The sequence below is a fragment of the Pelmatolapia mariae genome, linkage group LG6 (assembly GCF_036321145.2).
Source record: "Pelmatolapia mariae isolate MD_Pm_ZW linkage group LG6, Pm_UMD_F_2, whole genome shotgun sequence".
NCBI classification, from domain to species: Eukaryota; Metazoa; Chordata; class Actinopteri; order Cichliformes; family Cichlidae; genus Pelmatolapia; species Pelmatolapia mariae.
In genome coordinates this window covers 16,709,939-16,733,037 of record NC_086232.1, presented here as the reverse complement: position 1 = coordinate 16,733,037, position 23,099 = coordinate 16,709,939, and the positions used below count along the sequence as shown (strand labels likewise).

At 42.5% G+C, this 23,099-nt stretch overlaps 1 protein-coding gene across 20 annotated transcripts in view; it reads left to right on the top strand.

Moving 5' to 3' along the window:
- Positions 1-12,006, top strand: part of fat1a (FAT atypical cadherin 1a) — a 77,966-nt gene extending 65,960 nt beyond the window's left edge. For 3 of the 20 annotated variants that reach the window (XM_063475996.1, XM_063475998.1, XM_063475995.1), the window contains 12 exons: positions 426-623; positions 1,245-1,835; positions 2,548-2,770; positions 2,860-2,991; positions 3,086-3,243; positions 3,947-4,415; positions 4,974-5,127; positions 5,311-5,421; positions 5,573-6,216; positions 7,067-7,204; positions 9,088-9,123; positions 10,437-12,006. In XM_063475996.1, coding sequence (XP_063332066.1) covers positions 426-623; positions 1,245-1,835; positions 2,548-2,770; positions 2,860-2,991; positions 3,086-3,243; positions 3,947-4,415; positions 4,974-5,127; positions 5,311-5,421; positions 5,573-6,216; positions 7,067-7,204; positions 9,088-9,123; positions 10,437-11,110 — 3,528 coding nt within the window. In that variant the 3' untranslated portion in view covers positions 11,111-12,006. The other 17 variants (XM_063475999.1, XM_063475997.1, XR_010094045.1 and 14 more) reach the window with 16 other exon arrangements.
- The last annotated feature ends 11,093 nt before the right edge of the window (positions 12,007-23,099 follow it).

Genomic DNA, 23,099 nt, shown 5'->3' with positions numbered 1-23,099 from the left:
AAGCCTACCCACAAGTTTGTGGACAGTCTCTTAGACCGGGACGATTGCCAGATAAATAAAAATAGAGCTAAGCGTCTACAGCCTCAAATCTTTAGTTAAGCCCAGCAGTACTTGGAGCTAAACGCTAGCATGTATAGTGTGATGTTTAAAATGTTTATCACCACAGCTGAGAAAGTTAGCTGGTGGCTTTGGAGCTGAGGTTGATGGAAACTGTTTGGCTGTAAACCAAAAGCATTTTTCAGCTACAAGTTTTGACTTTGTGAAGGCGGTCAGAAGGATTTATGGACGCCGAGTCAGTTTCAGTGTTGCAGCACAGTTGCGTTTTCTGAGCAAATATCTAAGACGTTTGAAGTTAAACATCACAGCTTCACCATAACCACGTCTTCTCAGCGCAGTGTTAAACATACCTCTGCTGCTTCCCACAGGAGAACCGTCCAACAGGCACGAGTGTTCTTCAGCTCACTGTAACCGATCGGGACGCTTCTCACAACGGGCCACCTTTCACGTTTGCCATCGTCGCTGGGAATGACGGCGACGTTTTCCACATCAATCAGCAGGGAGCTCTAGTGGCCATGGGGGTGCTGAATAGAAAACATAAAGAAAACTACCTACTGCAAGCACAGGTGAGTCGAGGAGTCCAAGGAGAAACTGGAGTTGAGAGGTTGTATCGATTTAACCATCGAGCCACAACAATCTGATCTATCTGTCTTCTCTCTTTTTCCTCTCTGTACCTTTACTGTCACGCTCCCACATTTTGCCAACTACTCAGTGTTCCACCCTGCATCTCCTTCCTTTAAAGCTTCTAAATGTATTCTAAATTCAGCTTTTATAGGGTGGTGTAAGGTGCAGAATTGAAATGGCATAAGGCAGCAGCATCAGAGTGCATCTCACAGGAGAAGCTCAAATAAGAGATTTGCTTTGATTTAGCTCGATCACGTGTCACTTCAGAGGAAAGAACAGAGAAGAAATGTGTGGGCAGAAAGGACATGAAATGTGTGATGTCTTGTTACACACAAGATGCACACTCAGATGTGAGTCATCTTTGTTTTTCTCTCACAGAGCTGATGACCATCTCTGTGAAAGTGTGAATGCTAAAATGTATGATGTTGATGGCTTTAAAATGGGTTACACCTACAGTATGGAGATGCAGTGAGATTAGGGATGTGAGCAGCACAAGAGCTTGATTGCCCTCTGCTGTTGGAATAAAGATTAAACTCTCTCTTTTTTTTCTTTCTCATACTCAGGTGTCAGACAGTGGCAAGCCACAGCTCTTGTCCACCACCTTCATCAGCGTGCGTATAATTGAAGAAAGCGTCTACCCGCCCGCCGTTCTTCCTCTCGACATTTTTGTGTCGACCGCCGGTGATGAATACCCCGGAGGAGTCCTGGGCAAGATTCACGCCACCGACCAAGACATCTACGACACTCTCACCTACAGCCTCGCTCCTACATCCTCCTCGGATGAGAGCAGCGGCTTGTTTTCTGTGTCGCCCTCTGACGGCAAAATTATCGCCCTGGGTCCTCTCGATGTGGGGCACTACCCTCTTAACGTGACGGTGACTGACGGACGCTTCACCACGCCGGCTGACGTCACCGTGCATGTCAGACAAGCAGCTCGTCAGGCCTTGGATAACTCCATCGATGTGCGCTTTGCGAATATCGCGCCCGAGGAGTTTATTGGGGACTACTGGCGCAACTTCCAGCGAGCGTTGAGAAACATTGCCGGAGTTAGGAGGAGCGAGGTTCAGTTAGTCAGCCTGCAGCCTTCTGAACAAGGAGATCTGGATGTTCTGTTGACTCTAGAGAGAGCTGGCAGTCCCTATCAATCTCAGGAGGTAAGACTAGGAAGTAGTCTAACATATTTGCACCAATAACAGTTAATCTGTCATATATGCCCACAGCTCGATAGATTTTTTTTCCATTGCGGCCATGTTGACACAGGATGGGAGGTAAACACAGGTGATACCATTAATGAGGTACAAGTAACAGGTAACACCTGTGTTTACATACTGTTTCGTGTCAAAATGGCTACTCTAAAAACTGAATCCAAATGATATTAAAAAAAGGGACTTCTAGATCGACACATTAGATCTTGATGAATGCAATGCTCAAGTTTAAACACTGTGTAAGTTATTGGGATCAAATGGCTGATTGAGCTTTCAAGAATGTTGTACTACTTTTGAAAGACTGACTCAAGAATCCAGAAATTCAGTATTTCGTCAGGTCGAGTCCGTTGTACTCGAAGCTTTTGGGTTCTTCTTTTACAGTGAGAATTAATGATCAAACACGCCTTTCTTTCAAACAGCTCTTTGAGAAGTTTGAACTAACTGTGACTTGTTTTAAAAATGACTAACAAGTATCCAATTTTTTTGCTAATTAATGTTGCCAATTAGGCAGTTGATTAGTCACAAGTTCAGCCCCGGCCTTTAAATGACTTCAGCCATTAATCACTTATCAGAACTGATTAATTTTCCATTGACTAGTGAATACTTAGAGCACTCATTTAAACAGTTTATCGAGTGTTTTGTTTTTTCCAATTTTCCTCAGGTTGTCTTCCGGAAGCTGAACTCCTCTGCGGCTGTGATTGAGGAGATGACGGGCATCCGCATCGTGCGGGTGGCGCAGAAGCTGTGCGCGGGCCTGGACTGTCCATTACACTTCTGCGATGAGGTCATCTCCCTGGATAAAAACGCCATGTCCACTTACAGCACGGCCCGCCTCAGCTTCGTCACCCCACGATACCAGAGAACCGCGACCTGCCAGTGCGAAGGTTCCTGGTTACACCTCATGCACCTACGTATTTGCTCATATATGGTTTGGTAGAGTTCCTGATCTCACCTGTGCTATTTTGGCATTTAGGTGGCAGATGCCCCGTGTTGAACAACCTGTGTGAGAACAACCCCTGTCCTGAGGGTATGGAGTGTGTGGCAGATCCCAGAGACACTGAGTACAGTTGTGTGTGTCCTGAAGGCAAAAAAGGCAAATGCTCCGGTAAGACTATCTGTGATTTGGATGTTCTGTCTAACATTTTCTGAATTTACACTGCTGTTATGTCTTACTTGTACATTTCTTCATCCTGTGCCAGATGGCCACTCGCTCACATTCAGTGGAAATGGTTATGTGAAATACCATCTGATGGAGAATGAGAACAAGGAGCTGATGAAGCTATCCTTGCGACTCCGAACTTTTTCCAGCCACGCTACCGTCATGTATGCTAAAGGCACAGACTACAGCATCCTTGAGGTGTGTGCAAACCTATTTTCCAGCCCCATATTTCACTCACGGGTGTTTTTTTCTCCCTTCTGTCATTTTAAAAACTGAATGGAAAACCTTGCTTATCTTGAATAAGCCTTTGCATTTCTTAGCCCATCTCTGTATTACTGCTCAGCATTTACACATCAGAAGGGTCTAAAAAACCCATGACTGACCCGACTTCTCTCGAGACCAGCCAGCCATGTGTACCAACCAAGTATGCTGAAGGGTTCAAGAAAGCCATTTTAAACCTTCTTTCACATGAGGGACTATGGGAATGTGGTGGTGGGTTGAAAAACACACACACAAGAGCTATTTTAGTAGTGGGAGGGAAACAGAAAGCAGTTTTCCACACATTCCTTTTTCGAGTCTGTCTGGTATAGCAGTCAACATGCCAGACTTCAGAGGAAGAACCGGGCTGGCTTAGAGACAGATTTAGTTTAACAGACTGCTAGCTGTTTTTTTTTGTTGTTTTTTTTCAGAGGCTTGAGCAGAAGTTTAATTGTTTTATAAAGCTGTTGTTTTTCTGTAAAGCTCTTCGAAAGCCAGTAAAGTGGAAGTGTCCTGTGTGAAAAACTGATTTAAAACAGTGACTCAATGGCTTTTGAGTCTCAGTGTTGAGATGAATGACCTGGTGTGATATGTGCAGGATGTGTAGCATATTCTAAAGCTGTATTTTCTGTCCCTAAAATAGATCGTGAACGGCCGTCTGCAATACAAGTTTGACTGTGGCAGCGGCCCCGGGCTGGTGTCGGTCCACAGCGCTCAGGTTAGCGATGGTGAGTGGCACTCCGTTTCCCTGGAGGTGGACGGTAATTATGCTAAACTCGTGCTGGACCGGGTGCACGCTGCCTCGGGCACAGCCCCGGGCACTCTGCGGACCCTCAATCTTGACAACAGCATTTACTTTGGGGGTCACGTACGCCAGCACACCTCCCCTCGCCACGGACGCAGCCTGCCTGTCACCAACGGGCTGCGTGGCTGCATGGAGGCCATCACCCTGAATGGCCAGGAGCTGCCTCTGAACACAAGGGCTCGCTGGGCCCACGCTGTGCTGGAGGACATCGTGGACGTGGCTCCAGGCTGCGCGCTGGCACCTGCCGAGAGCTGTTCTAGCAACCCCTGCACTAACGGAGGGAGCTGCACCTCGCTGCCTAATGGAGGTAGGTGGAGTCCTGCTTGGCTCATTGCACTCACTTATTTTCCAGTCCTTGTGCATTTCCTTGAGTCTGGTTTCCATTGAGAAGTTTATCTGATTATGTATCGCTGCCTTTCAGACATATTAATTCCATTTACCGGCATCCACGCAATTGCACAGATTTTCAAATTAAGAGGCGAACCGTGATTTTAATCTGGAGCAGCTGTTAGGTCTGTTACCTGTCCTATCTAATTCAGATTTTCTCTGCTTAATAAGGAAAAATCTACTAAATACTAAAATCATGTTTTAGTGTAAACGTTACGTACGCCTGTTAGGGCTGTTTGCCGTTGATGTGGATTCAACACTTCTGCATCTGTTTCACATTAAAAACCTGCCAGCAGTTCAGGGGCATAATTACAGTCTTGCCATCACCAGAAGGCTTTTGGTAAAAGATCTGCAGGATGTTTTATAATCACACCAGCCTATTTTAGAAAAAAGAAATAGATTTATGATGACAAAAAACGTCAGTTTGTTCACGCCGCTTGTTATTTTGCTTATTGGCCTGTTTTTCTAAACTCTCCAGGCTACTTCTGCAAATGTCCCGCTTCTTTCATGGGCACACACTGTGAGATCCCCATAAGTCCTTGTGCCTCCAACCCCTGCCTGTATGGTGGCACCTGTGTGACCCGAGGAGGTGAATTCTACTGCCAGTGCAGAGGGCAGTACTCAGGACCGAGGTACTGCAGTGTTTTATGTTTAATCTTGATAATATGAACATTGTGCGCAACATACGGGATGATATTACTGGATTGCTTCACATCAGCTAATGCAATTTTAATATTAGTTGTTACTGTAGGATTTGTGCACATCTAATTTGGAATTTGAGGCTTCATGTTGGAGTAATCTTGTTGTGAATGCAGGTGCCAGTTGGGGCCGTACTGCAGAGACAACCCTTGTAAAAACAGCGGAAAGTGTATCGACAGCTTGGACGGTCCAGTATGTGAGTGTGAAGCAGGCTTCCAGGGAGACAGGTATGTCAGTGTGGAGCTCAAATAAGCAGTAACACCCAGTTATTTGAATTCTCCTAGTAGGTAGATCTGATCTTTTGCAACAACTGTTAGAAAAAGCTTCTTTTTTTTCACCTCCAACAAACCTCAATTGAAATTCATACATGTTGTCCAGGTGCCTGAGTGATGTTGATGAGTGCATCAAGAACCCGTGTGCCAACGGAGGACAGTGCCAGAATACGTACGGCTCCTATAAGTGCAACTGCTCGCAGGGTTTCAGTGGAGCAGTGTGTGAACTCCAGGACGTTCACAGCAATAATTTGGTCTCCAACTCCTGGAACATTGGTTTGGAGGAGGTGATAGGCATTGTTGTCTTTGTGTCTAGTATCTTCATACTGGTCCTCCTCTTTATCATCATCCGCAAGAAGGCCTGCCGCAGAAGGTCAAAGAGCGAAGATGATGACAAACATCCTGGAGGCTCGAACGTGCCTCACTCCTTCCTCCAGAGACCTTACTTTGATGCCAAATTCAACAAAAACATCTACTCAGACATCCCTCCTCAGGTGCCCGTGCGGCCCATCTCCTACACTCCCAGTATTCCAAGCGACTCACGAAATAATTTGGATAGGAACTCATTCGAGGGCTCCACCATACCAGAGCATCCCGAGTTCAGCACCTTCAACCCAGATTCTGTGCACGGGCACCGCAAAACCGTGGCCGTGTGCAGCGTAGCGCCCAATCTCCCTCCTCCTCCTCCATCCAACTCTGTCTCAGACAGCGACTCCATCCAGAAGCCAAACTGGGATTACGATTACGATGGTAAGTTTGATTCCAGCTGTTTTTTCTCAGGAGTTGCACTGAGCTTCAAATGAGTATGATTAGTGTCTCATTATGGTTAAAACATGGGTTATTTACCAAGTTTCTGAATCCTTAAGTTTCCAGTTGTTGACTAGTAGAAGTAAACTAGACTTGGTCACTTAACATCTAAATAGTGATATTTGACTTTGTATAAAGCTGCTGCACATGTTCCAGTCAGAACCTTGCCTAAAAAGAGAGGCTATTTTCACTCATGTGAATGCATCGCTGACTGTCTGTAGATGCATGTGAAACTGGACGTCTGTGGAAAAAAACAGATATCTGGATTCTCATGAATTCATCAGTTTGTGTTAAAAACACTAGCAGAGCATTGAGCACTGGTGCACTGCCAAGTAAACAATTTTTATCAAATATTTGTAAAACTATAAAAATCCTTCTGGCAAAAAGCATAAAGGCCAGCGTATATGAGCACAAAGTTATTTTTGGAAATCCAAAACTACTTTAAAACTTAACCCAACCAGCTAGTCTACTTAAAGTGCCAAAAACTACATTCAGTACTTAACTCTGTAATTCACACCAGATTTTGTTGTTCTTTCCACTAATATCCACTTGTTGGGATATTATAAAGTCACTAGTTTGATTCTTTTAAAACTGCACTTACTATATTCAGTGTAAAACTTCAGCGAGAAGGAAAAACTCTCTTTTTAACGGTAAGAAACCTCCAGCAGATCCAGGCTCAAACACACAACAAGAACAACAAACAACAACAAAAATCCCCACTATCAGCCACTGACAGGGGCATGTTCTATATTTAAAATGTGTGACTAAGATCATACTGCGCCTTCTGTTCCAGCTAAAGTTGTGGATTTGGACCCGTGCCTGACCAAGAAGCCTGTGGAGGACAGTGCCTGTCACCCCTACAACACCAGAGGCAGCATGTCTGAGGTCCAGTCCCTCAGCTCCTTCCAGTCTGAGTCTTGTGATGATAACGGTATGCTGCCATGTTTAATTTGCTCCTCTGTAGCATTTAGAAAAAAAAGAAACACTAACAAGACAGCATAGTTTGAACGTTTCTGGCACATAAATCTATGAGATGTCATTTTGAATGCGTTGTTTTGGTTTTCTGTTTGTTGCTTTTTGTTCTTTTTCTCTGATCGGCCTGCAGGATTTTGCAACATTTGCCTTTGTCTTGTTGATTTGAGTGCTAACACTTTTCTCTCTGCATGCACAGAATGGATGGCCCAGTAGTGGCTCTAAGGGTCATTTGTCCTGTTTTTTTTGTTTTTGTTTTTTCTCTTTCTTTTTTGCTGCGGGGCTTCAGCTCCCATATGGATCAAATCAGTCCACAGATCCAGAACAAGGTTTTAAATAGGGGTTCCGGCCTGTAAGTCCTCGATCACTACCGGTACAGACGGAAGCAATCACTACAACTCGTGTTGTGCTATTCTCTGGGGATTATTTACACACAAAAAAATAAATACAAATTTGACCTTGTTTCCTGTTCTTCTGGCCCCGAGTTCACCTGTGTTTAGCTTCAAAAGGAGTTTGATGACTTACTTAAACGGCAGTTATATTCTGTTTGAAAATTGCGCTTTGTTTTATTTTATTTTTTATTTACAAGCATGCCTTTTTCTTCCTTTTGTCCCTCCTTTTTTGTTTCCTCATATTTTCCCAAAAATAGCTCCAAACGGATGTTTCAAGCAAACATCAAGGAACATATCAAAAGGGTATACAAGCACATTTTATGTTCTCCCATTTCTTTTCCATGTCATACTTAATTACCTTTCATCATCGCTTAGATATCACGGCGGGCACTGTGCTGCTCATAAGTCATCAAACCCTTCATCCGCGCCTTCGAAAGTGACAGCAAATCCAAATTTGAATTAGAAACGGAGCGTGTTCAAAATAGGTAATTTCTGCTTTCCCTCTAATTCAGCGGCTGTGTTTTCCACACGCGCACACATTCGGCTTTTTCTCTTAGCTGTTAATGTGTTTCGATCTCTGGGGAATTTCACTGATTCTTCCATCTGTACTGTCAGTGGCACCCAGTAGCATCTCAGTTTGTTGTTGTTGTTGTGTGTTATCCTGCACAAACAGAACTAGACCCTCCTATCCTCTCCCCCACTACACACAAACACCACCACTACCATCGTTCTATTCCCACCATTGTGCTGTGCCGAACCATTAACACCGCCCTCATTCCCCCGAACATTCAGCATCAATGCATAAAAAAGCAAACGAGGACGACGTTTGTGGGACGTGTTGCTTGTGTTGGCATCTCTCCCACCACTGTGCATTCCATATGTGTTTTTATTTGTCTTTGATAAATGATAAAGAGCGTTTGTACTAATGCTAAGATCTCTTCCACCCACTCTCCCCCCTCTCCCCTGCCTCTCACAAGCCTCCATTGTGACAGTTATCCACCTTGTCAACTCTGCTGTTGACACGGTGGAAGGAGAAGGTACTCTTCCAGCTTCCATCTGCCGCTGGTTTTTGTCCTCTGTGTTGGGATGTGAAGTGTAGGCTGTTAGAGCTGCCATTATCTTCCACTGACAAAACCTCACCGACTAGAACGTCTCCTATTTTTATGATTCAGGAGCTAATTAAAAAGATATGCACAAATCAAATTAAACAAGCAGCTCAAGTGTTGCGTCCTCGATTCAGCGCTGAGCTCTTGTGCACCTCGAGAAGTCGGTCTAAGAAAATGGCAGAGCTGTTGTGCACTCACTGACCTGTCGCTGCCTCAGTCATTATTTGCCCTTCAGTGTTCGTTGTCCTCATTTCATTCATGTTCCGAGCCCGATGTTCTTTCCACGTAGATTTTAATGCGACTTCTTCTTTCTCTTTTTCTCCCCCTTCTCGCCTCATGTAAAGAGTCTTTTTTGGCTCATGATCTCAAGAACCCAAGAGGTGACTTGTGTTTTTTTCTTCTTTGCTTGCCTGGTGTTGCCCTGATCCCATCCTCTGCAGTTTAACCACTAACCCTGAACCCTAATGAGGAGAGTTTAACCTCCTCTCTAACGTGGCTCTGGAGCTTTGTATACAGCTGTGGCCTGATAAGGTGTTATTGTCTGCATTGTAAGGTTATATATATGTTTCTACCCCTTCACCCCCCCAAAAAAAATCCTTTGCATGACATACATGAGTATATGTTATATGATCAAAAGTGTTGCTCAGTAACTAACTGGAAATATTCTCAGTTTTTTATGTTTGTCTGTCTGTGTTACTGTTGTGTGAGCTTTCTAAAAGCCATGGCATCTGTTTTAAAACAGTTAAAGGTTTATTTTTAGCTTTGAAATAAGAGGAAAATCACACAGTCAGGATTGAGACTTGGCGCTGTAATGTATATGGGGGCGAGTCGTAATAATTAGAATGATTTAAATCATATCTTTAATTTAATTACAAGATTTAATAGAAATACTCAGAAGCAGGGCTGACTCTTTGGGAACAACTCCAGTAGACAGGAGAAAAGATTGCTGTACCCTCGGTGATGTCATCCAGATTTGAATCTTGGTTGCAACTGCTGTTATGAGGACGAGTGGGTCTGACTGTGAAAACACACCTTGATTGGCTAATGACTTGTGATTGGCAACTCAGTAGCCAATTAGCATGTGGTTTCATTCCTTTTTTTCAGTTTTATTCAACTGAAAACAAATAATGGAGTCAGAACACCATCCTCCCGTACACTTCAGATGGCCTTCAGAGGGGATGCAGGTTTTTAGGCACTTCCACATTGGCTTCATTCTTATGTTCAGTTCTGTATTTTGCTGCTTTGTCAGTTATACACTTGTGACACGGTGATAATGCCCTCCTGGCCACTTGGAGCTAGCTCATTGCCCTCAGTGATCTTTGATTAGATAAATGTATGCACGCATCCCTGAGATCAGGATGACTCACCAGCAACAGTTTAAAGTTGTAAAGGAAGAAAAAGAAACCACATTATAATCTTATAACAAAAGATAACTAAACAAAAACACAGGGAGACAGGCTATTTTTGTTGTGTATTTTATTGTGTCTGTTAACTTGTGAATCATGTCTGCTGTGTGTGTCTGATCATAGAGCGATGTGCAGTTTGTTTAAGCTCATTGTGGTGCGTGCGTGACTTTGACCTGTGTTCCTCCTGCATGGTGTGGGTTTTTAACATTAACCTGAGAGCATCTGTGCAGATTTTGCGAGAGAGCAGTGATATAATGTGTGTGCTGTGGTCTCTCCTCCTCAAACAGGATATCACTGGGACACATCTGATTGGATGCCAAGTGTTCAACTTCCTGGAATCCAGGAGTTTCCACAGTATGAGGTTGTGGAGTCACCCGCCCCTCTGTACAGTGACCCGAGTGCCATCGACACCGACTATTATCCCGGCGGCTTTGACATTGAGAGCGATTTCCCTCCGCCGCCAGAGGACTTCCCTGTAAACGACGACCTCCCGCCGCCACCATTGCCAGAGTACAGCGACCGCTGCGACACCCTGCGGCCCCTCGGCAGAGACTTGGACCCGCCAATGACCGGTCCGGGCAGCTCAGGCGCCATCCGCCAGCGCCCGGCCCTGCCTGAGCTTTACAGCCTTAACCAGTACCTGCCGCAGCACTCCTTCCCAAGCGACAGTGGCGATACCGAGGGCCTGGGCACCACTTCAGCCTCCGCCACCCCAGCCTCCACCCTGGGTAACAGCGGTTACAGAGGAGGCTACCCTTTAGGTTGCAGTCGGGACTTTGACTCCTCTGCTCTGGACAACATGTCCATGTCTCTGTACACGTCCACAGCCTCTTGCTCGGACATGTCGGCGTGCTGCGAGGAGTCCGAGGTGATGATAAGCGACTACGAGAGCGGTGACGAGGGCCACTTTGAGCGGCTGTCCATCCCGGCGCTGGACTCCCAGCAGCACACTGAAGTCTGACACTGGATCCAAACAAAAGTGCCTAAACCCACAGCTACACCTTATGTTAGCCCCTGACCACCACAGACACCAAACACGCACAGAATCTGGAACCACACACACACACACACACACACTGACACATAAACACAGGGGTTTGTTGAGACCGGCTGAGAAGGCCGTTCAGCTGAGAAGATCTGAAGAAGTTATAGGAAACTCTCTGTAGCCGCTTTGCATCTGCTCAGCCCAGCCCCCCCCGCTTTAAGTAGCTGTCATCATACACAGGAAGTGGATTGTGCAAAGGATCGACATCTCAACGTGCAACAGGAAAAACATCACGACAAAAAAAAAAAGAAAGAAAGTAAATGTCTTTGTTTCTATAAACAAAACCAAGCAAGATGTTTTTATACAAGTCTTCATTTTCAGTGTAAATTTAAATGTACAGTTTTGATTTCAAAGTTTACTAGGTTTTGTAGATATTCTATGCTTTTATTTTCAACAAAAAAAGTTAAATGGTGTGACATTATCAGCCTTACTGTGCGTACATTCATTAAGAAAAAAAAGAAGTGTTTAAAAAAGAGAGATAAAGAGAAGAGCGTGACTTTTCTGAACACAGTGTACTCGTAAAGTTTGTTGTCTCTTGCTCATTTCAAAAAGGGTCTTCAATGAACGACTGCATATTCTTGTGTTGTTTATTTTTTATTTGTTTGTTTGTACATTTTGACTTTGGAACCTCTTTATTTTTCCACCAAGAAAATGGGACCCAATATATTTATAGTGCAGAGTTATCCATGGACACGTGACTTTTTCAGGTGTCTGTGTGTGTCTGAGCAATGCTATGGTCTTGTTAAGGTTTTTATTGAATACTGCCACAAGCTCACGCTTTCCTACTGGCAATAAATTATTCCTAAAAAATACTCTGATGTCTGCGTCTGCCTTATTTTCTCAGCGTGTTTACAAGATAACTGTACGATGCATCACTCTGTTACAGTACTGGAGATATAAATGTATTTGGAAAGGGGAAATCTTACAAACCGCTCTACACTTTATATCTTAGTTGTTTGGATGGATGATTTCAAACAAAACTGTTAAACGATCACTCAGCAGAAAAATTAATCTGAAACAGTTCTGATCAAAAATCATTCAAATCAATTTTTTTGCAACTTTTTTAGGCAAACATGATTAAGTTTGTGTGCCGTGCACACTTGATGATTTTCTTGGTCTCGTGAGAGCTAGTGCAGCTAGCAGAGCGTTTACCCTGGTGATGCTGGGTTGGATTAGTGATGGATGGATGGATCAGAATCATCTTTATTTGGCCAAGTTGGTGCAAACGAACAACGTTCACTCGCTCCCTGCAAAAGAAACATTCTTAAATTTTAAATGGGTAATATATAAATAGGCATATATATATGTATATACAGACACAAGGAGAAGGTAAGAAGTAAAAAAAATACAAGTTACAGATGTCTTAAGAAACTATACAAATTATAGCTACAAATGGGCCTGAATGATAGATATACAGTGGCTTGCAAAAGTATTCGGCCCCCTTGAACTTTCCCACATTTTGTCACATTACAGCCACAAACATGAATCAATTTTATTGGAATTCCACGTGAAAGACCAATACAAAGTGGTGTACACGTGAGAAGTGGAACGAAAATCATACATGATTCCAAACATTTTTTACAAATAAATAACTGCAAAGTGGGGTGTGCGTAATTATTCAGCCCCCTTTGGTCTGAGTGCAGTCAGTTGCCCATAGACATTGCCTGATGAGTGCTAATGACTAAATAGAGTGCACCTGTGTGTAATCTAATGTCAGTACAAATACAGCTGCTCTGTGACGGCCTCTGAGGTTGTCTAAGAGAATATTGGGAGCAACAACACCATGAAGTCCAAAGAACACACCAGACAGGTCAGGGATAAAGTTATTGAGAAATTTAAAGCAGGCTTAGGCTACAAAAAGATTTCCCAAGCCTTCAACATCCCACGGAGCACTGTTCAAGCGATCATTCGGAAATGGAAGGAGTATGGCACAACTGTAAACCTACCAAGACAAGGCTGTCCACCTAAACTCACAGGCCGAACAAGGAGAGCGCTGATCAGAAATGCAGCCAAGAGGCCCATGGTGACTCTGGACGAGCTGCAGAGATCTACAGCTCAGGTGGGGGAATCTGTCCATAGGACAACTATTAGTCGTGCACTGCACAAAGTTGGCCTTTATGGAAGAGTGGCAAGAAGAAAGCCATTGTTAACAGAAAAGCATAAGAAGTCCCGTTTGCAGTTTGCCACAAGCCATGTGGGGGACACAGCAAACATGTGGAAGAAGGTGCTCTGGTCAGATGAGACCAAAATGGAACTTTTTGGCCAAAATGCAAAACGCTATGTGTGGCGGAAAAACTAACACTGCACATCATTCTGAACACACCATCCCCACTGTCAAATATGGTGGTGGCAGGGAAGCTGGTCAGAGTTGATGGGAAGATGGATGGAGCCAAATACAGGGCAATCTTGGAAGAAAACCTCTTGGAGTCTGCAAAAGACTTGAGACTGGGGCGGAGGTTCACCTTCCAGCAGGACAACGACCCTAAACATAAAGCCAGGGCAACAATGGAATGGTTTAAAACAAAACATATCCATGTGTTAGAATGGCCCAGTCAAAGTCTGTGGCAAGATCTGAAAACTGCTGCTCACAAATGCTGTCCATCTAATCTAACTGAGCTGGAGCTGTTTTGCAAAGAAGAACGGGCAAGGATTTCAGTCTCTAGATGGGCAAAGCTGGTAGAGACATACCCTAAAAGACTGCCAGCTGTAATTGCAGCAAAAGGTGGTTCTACAAAGTATTGACTCAGGGGGCTGAATAATTACGCACACCCCACTTTTCAGTTATTTATTTGTAAAAAATGTTTGGAATCATGTATGATTTGCGTTCCACTTCTCACGTGTACACCACTTTGTATTGGTCTTTCACGTGGAATTCCAATAAAATTGATTCATGTTTGTGGCTGTAATGTGACAAAATGTGGAAAAGTTCAAGGGGGCCGAATACTTTTGCAAGCCACTGTAAATAGGCTGAACATAGTACAAACTGGATGAACCTTAGAAATTAGGATGGATTGTTCCTCCTTCATTCAATAAATATCTCCTTGAGTATTTGTGGAAACTCTTCAGACTAATGATGAATTAAACTGATCTTATAATTACAGGCAGTCCAACACTAAAATGTAAAAGCTGGCTTTAGGCCTTCTTAAACTCTTGACTGCGTTGCGTCACCTCCCTCCTGTCTCCCAGCAGCTGTTTGTATCAATAAACCCCGGCTGCCTCACATGAGGCTGATAAAATAACATGACCCTGATACCTCCAGTGCTGGCCCGTCACTGCAGGCAGCCTGTGCTTTGTGGGGGCTTTTTTTCTCCACTGTTTGGCTTTCTCTGCAAAGTGCTGACCTGGTCACGACTTCACACAGGATTGACTGTGCTCCCTCCTGGGCCCTGTGGTGGAAGAATGACCTTTTAACCTTCGGTGAGGACAGCAGAGCGACTCCACATCGGCTGTAATGGGCTGACTCCTGTCAAGACACATCCTCTTCTCTGCCATCGCTTTATGAATCACATCGTGCCACCAGAATCAGACTGTTTGTATGAGAGCAATGTGACACTGCGCAGCTCCTGCCCGATTTTAAAAAAACTTCACTTTTTGCTTTATTCTCAGGACCACAGCAAACACCACACTTATACTGAGATTCATTATACAGTCGTGCTAAAAACAAAACTAATCAAAGTGCACCCTCTATCAGCTGTAAGGCTTTACAAGACGTAAGAAAAGATAATGGAGGACAATAGATATAACACAGCATAACACAGAAATATTTAAAGTATATTAAAACTGTACTTCAAAAGAGTACTTGAGCAAATGTGTTAATTTACACACCACCAGTTGAGCTACACATGCCCTCATCCAAAGACATGAAGGTCAAATTAATACACAACCCTGGATTTAAAGTGTAAATGGGTTCTTATTGTAATTTTGTGAGGTCAATTTAAAACATCACTAGTTATTTTAATCTCTTGTGTGATATTGAAATGAAATGTATTTATAATCAGTGTCTTATAAAACATTTATTCAACATGTGAATGGGCTAGACCTAACTGGGGGATCAGGAGAGCAGCTGATTTAACCAAGAAAATCAAAATAAATCCAGAAAGTGATTATTAAATGAAAACCCCTTTATAGCAATTTCACTTACAAAAATGACTGAAGCATTTTTTGTAATGGATATATTAAAAATGCAGTTGGAATTATTTACAAATAATTGCATTCTGTTTTTGCACAGCATCCTAACTTTTAAAGAGGTGTGTATCCCAAATCCTAGCAGTCGCTCATGTGCTCCTTAATCTCATGCTCCACAAATCCAATTAACTGTGGAAAAAGCACCAGGTGTTTTTCTTGTGTTGAATAAATTAACACCTCCTTACCTATTAATGCATTATTCATTAGTGAAGAATCGGGCGAGCAGTTCTTTGAGGAAGGTGGTTTTCGAAGTTTGTGGGTTTTCACTCGTGGGAAACTTTGAGCATGTAGTATCAGCTGACGACCACAAGATGGCAGCATATGGTAATTGATGAAAGCTACAGGAAGCAAAGATGATGGTTTGTGCGCCAAAAAGTAGTGAAGCAGTCCACAGGCAGAGCTCAGTAGTTCCTTCTTGCTGGATGAAGGAACACAAATCAGCCAAATTGGCATCATCTGGTATGGAAACTTTCACCCTGCGTGATTTCCCCCTCACAGCTCAGTCTGCCATTGATAACTCTCCACCATCCTTGAAGGACAGGTTTAGACTTTTACAAGTCTGATGAGCCCACTTGTGCATGAGAGTACTGTATGTATTCATTGTGCAGAATTACACTAAAAATGCTCTTCAAACCTCAGCCGAGGCCTCTTGAGACATAAAGAGGTTGGAATACAGTTACATTAAGTTGTGATTTTATCCAAAATGAAGAAAAAACATCATATAATTATTAATAAAGTGACAAAAGCAGTTCATTTACAGCAGTGACATTCTCACTCGGTCCACAGAAGTATTTAACCTTGTACTGTGTTCTTGATTAGCTTTGAAATAAGCTGGACCTGGCATTTTTAGGATTATACATCATTATAATCCTGTTCCATATGTCATGACATTCATAATGTAGGGGGAATTAAACAGTTTAAAATAGTGTAATCAAAGTTTGTGAAAGCAAGAGCAGATTTCCATCAATCACAACTGAAATTACACTTCAGTGTTTGCACAGGAAGTGATTGTGGAAGAAAGGGATTGACATTTACTCGTGTGGTGTGTAAACATGTCGCACAGTCCTGAAACTCTGGGAAAAAAAAAAACAGCCCCCAAGTGGGCCTGAAAATCTGCCCAGTCATTCGTGAGAAATGAAATCAAAGTCTGAGACCGTGTCCTCTTCCCAGACACAAAATTGCCCGATCTACTCAAAGACTCGGTCCCTATCATTCTACTGTTGGGTTCTAATTGCCAATATTTCTTATTGAACCATTCATCGGCTAGACAGAAACGTGAATGAGCTGTAAATGTGTCTGACATTGTTCCCACGACACGAATCCTTGCTGTTAGTTTAGGAGGTGCACTCAGTTTTGCTTTCATTAAAAAGATTTGTATGAATTACTGCTGTTTTATCCCCCCCCCCCCCCCCCCACACACACACACACACACTAAAAACGACACCCCACATGAGAGTGAGATGCATTCTAGTCACTTAGTGACTTTGTATGACTGCTGCTTTATTTAAGAGGACATTTCTGAGTTAAAATCCAGTTAAAACCATTGTGCAGTCACTGGAGAGCAACCAGGAAACTGAATTTAGAGCTTTGTTATGGTGCTGAGAAAATACCACTACCACTCAGCTATGTAAACGCTTTAGAAGCATGTTATATGGTGGTCTTATCACAACCAGTTCACATGTAAACAAGTCTTGAATCGCTTCTGTTTTTTGCCAGGAAAATAAGAAGTAGGTGCAGGAGATGCAGTATATGAGGCAAAAACAGAGTTTGCACAACTATGACAAACCACTTATTCTTCAACACAGCCTGAACTCTCCTAGTCAAGCTTTCTTCTCATTTCTTAAAGTAGTCTTCAGGGATAGTTCTCCAGGCTTTCTCCAGGAAGGACTTTCAAAGCTCTTCTTTGGATGTTGGCTGCCTTTTCCTTTATTCTCTGCCAAGATGATGATTGTTAATCAGACACTTTCCGAATGGTAATGCATGACAGATCGAATGCATTGATGACATTTGTTGGATTACGGGAAATGTAGGATTTAGCTATGCTAAAACCTGACACATACAGAAACGTAAAAAACACAATGATGATGGGAGCCTCTCTCATCAGCTTCCATTCTGTTCATTATTTTTTTCTTTACTTTATAGAAGTGCAACACTTAATCACCCTGACCTCGAGTTTATTACAGAACATTAAAAAGTTGCACAAAAACAGCCCCATAAATTTTTCAATAACAATACTAATCACAAAAACAACATAACGACTAACCCATAAAATTTCGCTCCAGGGGGCTGATTAATTAAATAAACAACAGACAACAAAAACGCTAATTGTCTGGCTTCATTCCTGTTAAATACTCAGTCACTGTATTGTTATGTGTGAGTGCACAATCATACTCTGTGAGAAAGCTTGCGTATGAATGTGCGTGAGAGAGAGAGAGACAAACACACACACACACACTCGCAGAGACCACTGACCCCAATAATCCTCTTTCTCCCAGCATACACATCTCTTTCCTGGGTGGAGCTCTGCAGTTGTCATGGCAACCGGCTGAGAGGAGGAGGAGGAGGGGGGAACGACAGCAGATAAAAGCAAACACTCTTGTTTCTCTGTGGGATGTAGTGATGACCAGTGAAGCGGCAGAGACATGCCGGGCCTGTGTCGAGACCACACTCATTACATTACTTATGTCTCCTCTCCTTCATTTTGCTGACAGCTCTCTCAAATGAGTGACTCGGGCAGCAGTGTGTGTGTGTGTGTGTGTGTGTGTGCACGCCTGTCTGTACAGAGGGGGGGTCCTCTTGGCACCCTCCTGTCCTCATCACGGGTGCATCTGCCCTTTCCCTCCCCCACACGTGGTACTTCTCTCCCACTCTCATCTTTCCCCTTTCACCCTTCCCCATCTCTCCCAACCAACTCACGATAGCTCTCTCAAACCTGTTTCTCTTCTTTGGCACAATAAGACCACGCCACTGATCACCTTCCCGTTCCCTCGCTGTTTTTTTCTCCTTTTTAAAAACTTCTTTAATTGTGCTGTTAAAGTTAAAAAGCTCCCTAGACATTGCATTTTAAGAACATAGCAATAATTCCTTTTTTTTCTTGCTTCAGTTCATTTGATCATTTAAAACTCAAAGGTGCTCCTTTGGCACCGAATACAACCAGTGCCTCTGAGTCATCTTCATACCCCTGATGATCTCTGAAGACTAATCAAATGTTCAAACAGTAGGTACACACGAAAGAATGATCCCGCTGACTCGTCTTAAAGACCATTTTAATAAAAGTAAATGTGTTTCCTAAAAAAAAAATCCCTGTCAAAACAAAACACAGTTCCCCTGCAGATATGTCCTCCTCTCTTCTAAATGCCTGCTCATTATTTGCCTTGGGTGGGCTTGCTCCTCAGCCACCAATATTACTTATTTGTACACCACTTCAATTATACATTAGATAAAAGTCTCCTTGCTCTGGATAATTACTGGGTCGCAGCGGGAGACAGTGATTCAGGGGCTCGAACAAAATAGAAGGAGGTAAACACAAAAGCGCTTAGCAGCTGATTTGTAGGAAGAAACTGATTTATAGGCATGAATTATTTCTTTAGAATCTGTATATAAGTAGAAATGATTATGTTTGGCATCACCTTTTGTGATCCCTACATTTGTTTTCTTCTGAAAACGATATATCTTTATTTTTACTACTGACTCATTCCTGTTAATACTAATTTGAGTACCTGTAGTATGATTGACAGTATATGTTGCTTCACTCCAGTAGAAAGGCAGAACTAGGCTGCTTGTATAGTAACGCTGTGGGTTGAATCTTTGGACCTATTTTATACAGAAGCTACATAAATACCTTTATCCTACCAAAACTCTAGATGTATTAAAGGGCCATGTTCAGTTTGAAATCCGTATTTTTATGCGTGGCCTCTGCTTGAGGCAACTGTTGTTGGGATTTGGAAAGTATTTAAGTAAAAGTGAATTGAAATGAACTGAATCACTAGATTATAAATTGGCTATTATTGTGAGTGTGAGCATGAATAGTTTGCCCGTCTCTCTGCGTTGGCCCTGTGACAGACTGGCAACCTGTCCTGGGTGTATCCTGTTTCTCTGTTCATTGTTCTTCTGATTGGCTGTTGCTTGTGAAAAGAAAATTTGAAAAGCAGATGGGCGGGGATTCTGCGCCAGATGTGTCTGCCTGAAATAACCACATGGTTTCATTCTTTGAAACTTTGGGTGTACTTTATGTGATACACCTGAGTTTAGATCAGAGGACTGAAGCTGCATGTGGGATCAATGTAAAATTTTGTTTTTATTGTAAGTTACTTTGATTTTAACTTACAGTTTGGTTAGGACTACAGCAAGTTGACACAAACACTCCTGGGATGGGAAAAGACCCTGGTTAGTACTAACCATCACATGTCACAAAGCTCCAGTCTCTAAATGTGCAGGTTGCTGAGTTCCACCCTATACCCAGGTTATGACACCAATGCACATTATAAAGGTTTTTAGATCTCTACAGAGATGGTTATTTGGGTTCAAGTCTTGACTTGCATACACAGAGTGGACCTGAAGCCACTCCTTTGTTGTCTCAGCTCTGTGCTTAGGATTGTTATCCTTTTGGAAGATGACCCTTCGCTGCAGTCCGATGTCCACAGTGCTCTGGAGCAGGTTATCATCAAGGACTGTAGATTCATCTTTCCTTTGACCTTGACTAGTTTCCTAGATCCTGCTTCTGAAAAACACCCTCATAGCATGATGCTGCCACCACCATGCTTCACTGTAGGGATGGTATTGGCATTCAAGCCAAAGAGTTCAATCTTTTTTTGTTTCCCATGGTCTGAAACTCTTTCTTGTGCCTTTTGGCAAAGTCCATTTGGGCTGTCATGCACCTTTTACTGAGGAATGGCTTGAGTTTGGCCACTCTACCATACAGGCCTGATTGGTGGAGTGCTTCAAAAATGGTTGTCCTTCTAGAAGTGAAGTGAAGCTCAGTCAGAGTGACCATCAGGTTCTTGGACACATCCTTGACTATGGCCCTTCTACTCTGACTGCTCAGATTGGCCGGGTGGCCAACTCTAAGAAGAGTCCTGGTGGTTCCAAACTTGGATGATGGAGGCCATTAAGTTCACTCAAACTTTCAATGTAATAGACATTCTTTTCTGTACCCTTCCCCAGATCGCTTCCTCAATACAATCAAGTCTTTGGGGTCTACGGACAATTCCTTGGACTTCATGGCTTGGTTTGTGCTCTGACATGCTGACTGAATTTACCACAGGTGGACACCAATCAAGTTCTAGAAACATCTGACAGATGATCACAGGATGTACCGGAGCCCAGTCTCGAGTGTCTCAGTAAAGGCTGTGAAATCATGTTATATTTTTGTTTTTTTATGTCTAATAAATTTGCAAGAGTTTCAAGCACATCTTTTCAAATTGTATTTATGGGCCACTGTGTGTAGAATTTTGAGATAAAAAAAAAAGAATTTAATCCATTTGATTAAATGCTGTAACATGATAAACGGGGAACAAGTTAAACAGTGAGAATACTTTGTGGATGCACTGTATTTTTAGCTGCTCCCTTATTTCCCCAAGGTAAATAAATCGCTGCAGTGGATGGCTCAGCATGGTTGCCATAGATTTTATGCCAGCTGCCATTCCTGAAGCAAACCTCCCATTTTCACTGGCCTTGGTGGAACAAGGTTGTTCCCACTTAAGGTTGGGTTTTTCTGTGTGGGGATCTTTCATATGCAAGGCAAATGTCTAACCCACTACACCATGGAGCCACAACACCAACACACAATTTTACTGAAATGCATGCACTTGGTCGACTAATTATAAAAAATATAAAACTGTAAGTTGCATTGCCAGCCTGTTCACATAGGGCATTCTGTTATGTTAGTAGAAAACAAATACTTTGTGAGATTATAATTAAAAAATCTAGAAATTTAGCAAGTCAAAGTGTGAAATTACTTTTAGTGTGCTAAGCTAGGTTAGCCAGTTTCTTTATTTAAATTCTAAATTGAAAGAACAATGGTTCCTGCTAAGGGTGGGTTATAGCAGACTTGGGTTGTGTGATGTCCTACATAACCAAAAATATGTCTCCTATTTCTTCAAAAAAAAAAAAAAAAAAAAAAAAAGCGCATTACTATCATATTCTGCAGTCAGTGCATGAGGTAGGTGGCAGTGTGCCTGAAAGAGCCACCCAAAACCCAGAAACTTGTGCTGTTTCAACAAAAAAGTCCAAAAAACGAGGTTTTATCTTCTTTTGAAAAGGGATTAATGTATGCACAATCACAGCAGTGTCCTTGTGGATTTGTCCTTATAGAAAAAAGTTTGGAGAAGATAAAAAAATAATTGTGTAAAGCCGAGATTGCTGTAAGCCTGCTCAATAAGATCATCACATAAAATAAGAGAGTGGCTAAGGACTCCCAAAACTCCTGACTTGCATTGAGTGGAAATGAGTTTAACTTTAGAGACTAACAGATCAGACTTAATTTAGCAAATCAAAAAAAAAAATCTTTGGTAACTTTCAGCAAAACAGAGCAATACTTTCTCCAGCTATGAAGCAGTCAATTCAAAGTAAGAGCTCTCCTGCTGTTTTCACTTGTTTTACTGATGCATTTGAAGCTTCTTTTATCATCAGCAAAGTGACACACAGAGAGCCAGTCCTTCATTTCTGCCCATCTTCAACCACTCCCCCCACCTCCCCGTTCCCTTTTTCCTCTTTACTGTTTCTTACTGTATGCTTCTTTATCTCCCTAACTGCTCTAATTATTCAAAATCACTCTTTGCCGCTTCTTTTCTTCCTCCCTTCGCTCCGTTCTGATGTACAACAGGGATTTCTGTAATGTTGCTCGGCATGAAGAATAAGCTGACCTAAAATGTAATATTGAGACAAATGGGGAGAGATAATGAATGGGTTCTGAATGAACACCAATCACAAATAATTGATAATAATGAGTTGTTTGTATTTTAGAATGATAAATGAGGATGGAGGATAAAGGAAGAGTGCAAAAGCCAGTGCAGTATTATGATGGGGCATAATTTTGTCGAGTCGTAGTATATTTATGATGGGTGGATAGTGAAGAATAACTTTGGCCTTGTCAACATAAAAGCAAACCTGAAGCCACAATGAACTGACTGACTTAAAATGATGCAAAGATGGGGATTAAAAAAAAACATGCATTGAGCTGACTGTTTTGTGATGACAGCAGGATGCACACATGGTTTTGTAAAGCCAAATAGGTCAGAGCTTTGTAGAATCTCAACAGGCCCACTTTGCAAATACTTTAGAGTGGGATTTTTTTTTCCTTTTAAAAATCCAAAAACTATAATCCCTCAACTCTAAAAGCTGTGGTCAAGTTTACTTTGTGTCTCCTGTGCTTCTCTGTGTCACCCTGTTTGCCCTTGTGTGAGTTTCTCTATGGTAGCTTCCTGTTTTATTTTGGTAATAACGTCATCTGTGCTTCTCTTTTTGCTTTGTGTCCATTTACCTCCATGATCATCTGCTCCACCTTGTTTTCAGTTACTTTTCTGTGTATTTCCAGTCCTCCCTTTTCCCATCATGTTTGTCAGCCTGTCCCTCAACCTCACTGTGGTGGGAGCACACAGCTGCTGTGTGTCTTTATTATTGCTTTGTTGGGATTCTTGTTTTTTTCTTGTTTTTTAATTTTTTTTTTCTTGTTTTTGTTAATAAAGTTACCTTTTGTTGATCACTATGACCGTACCATACG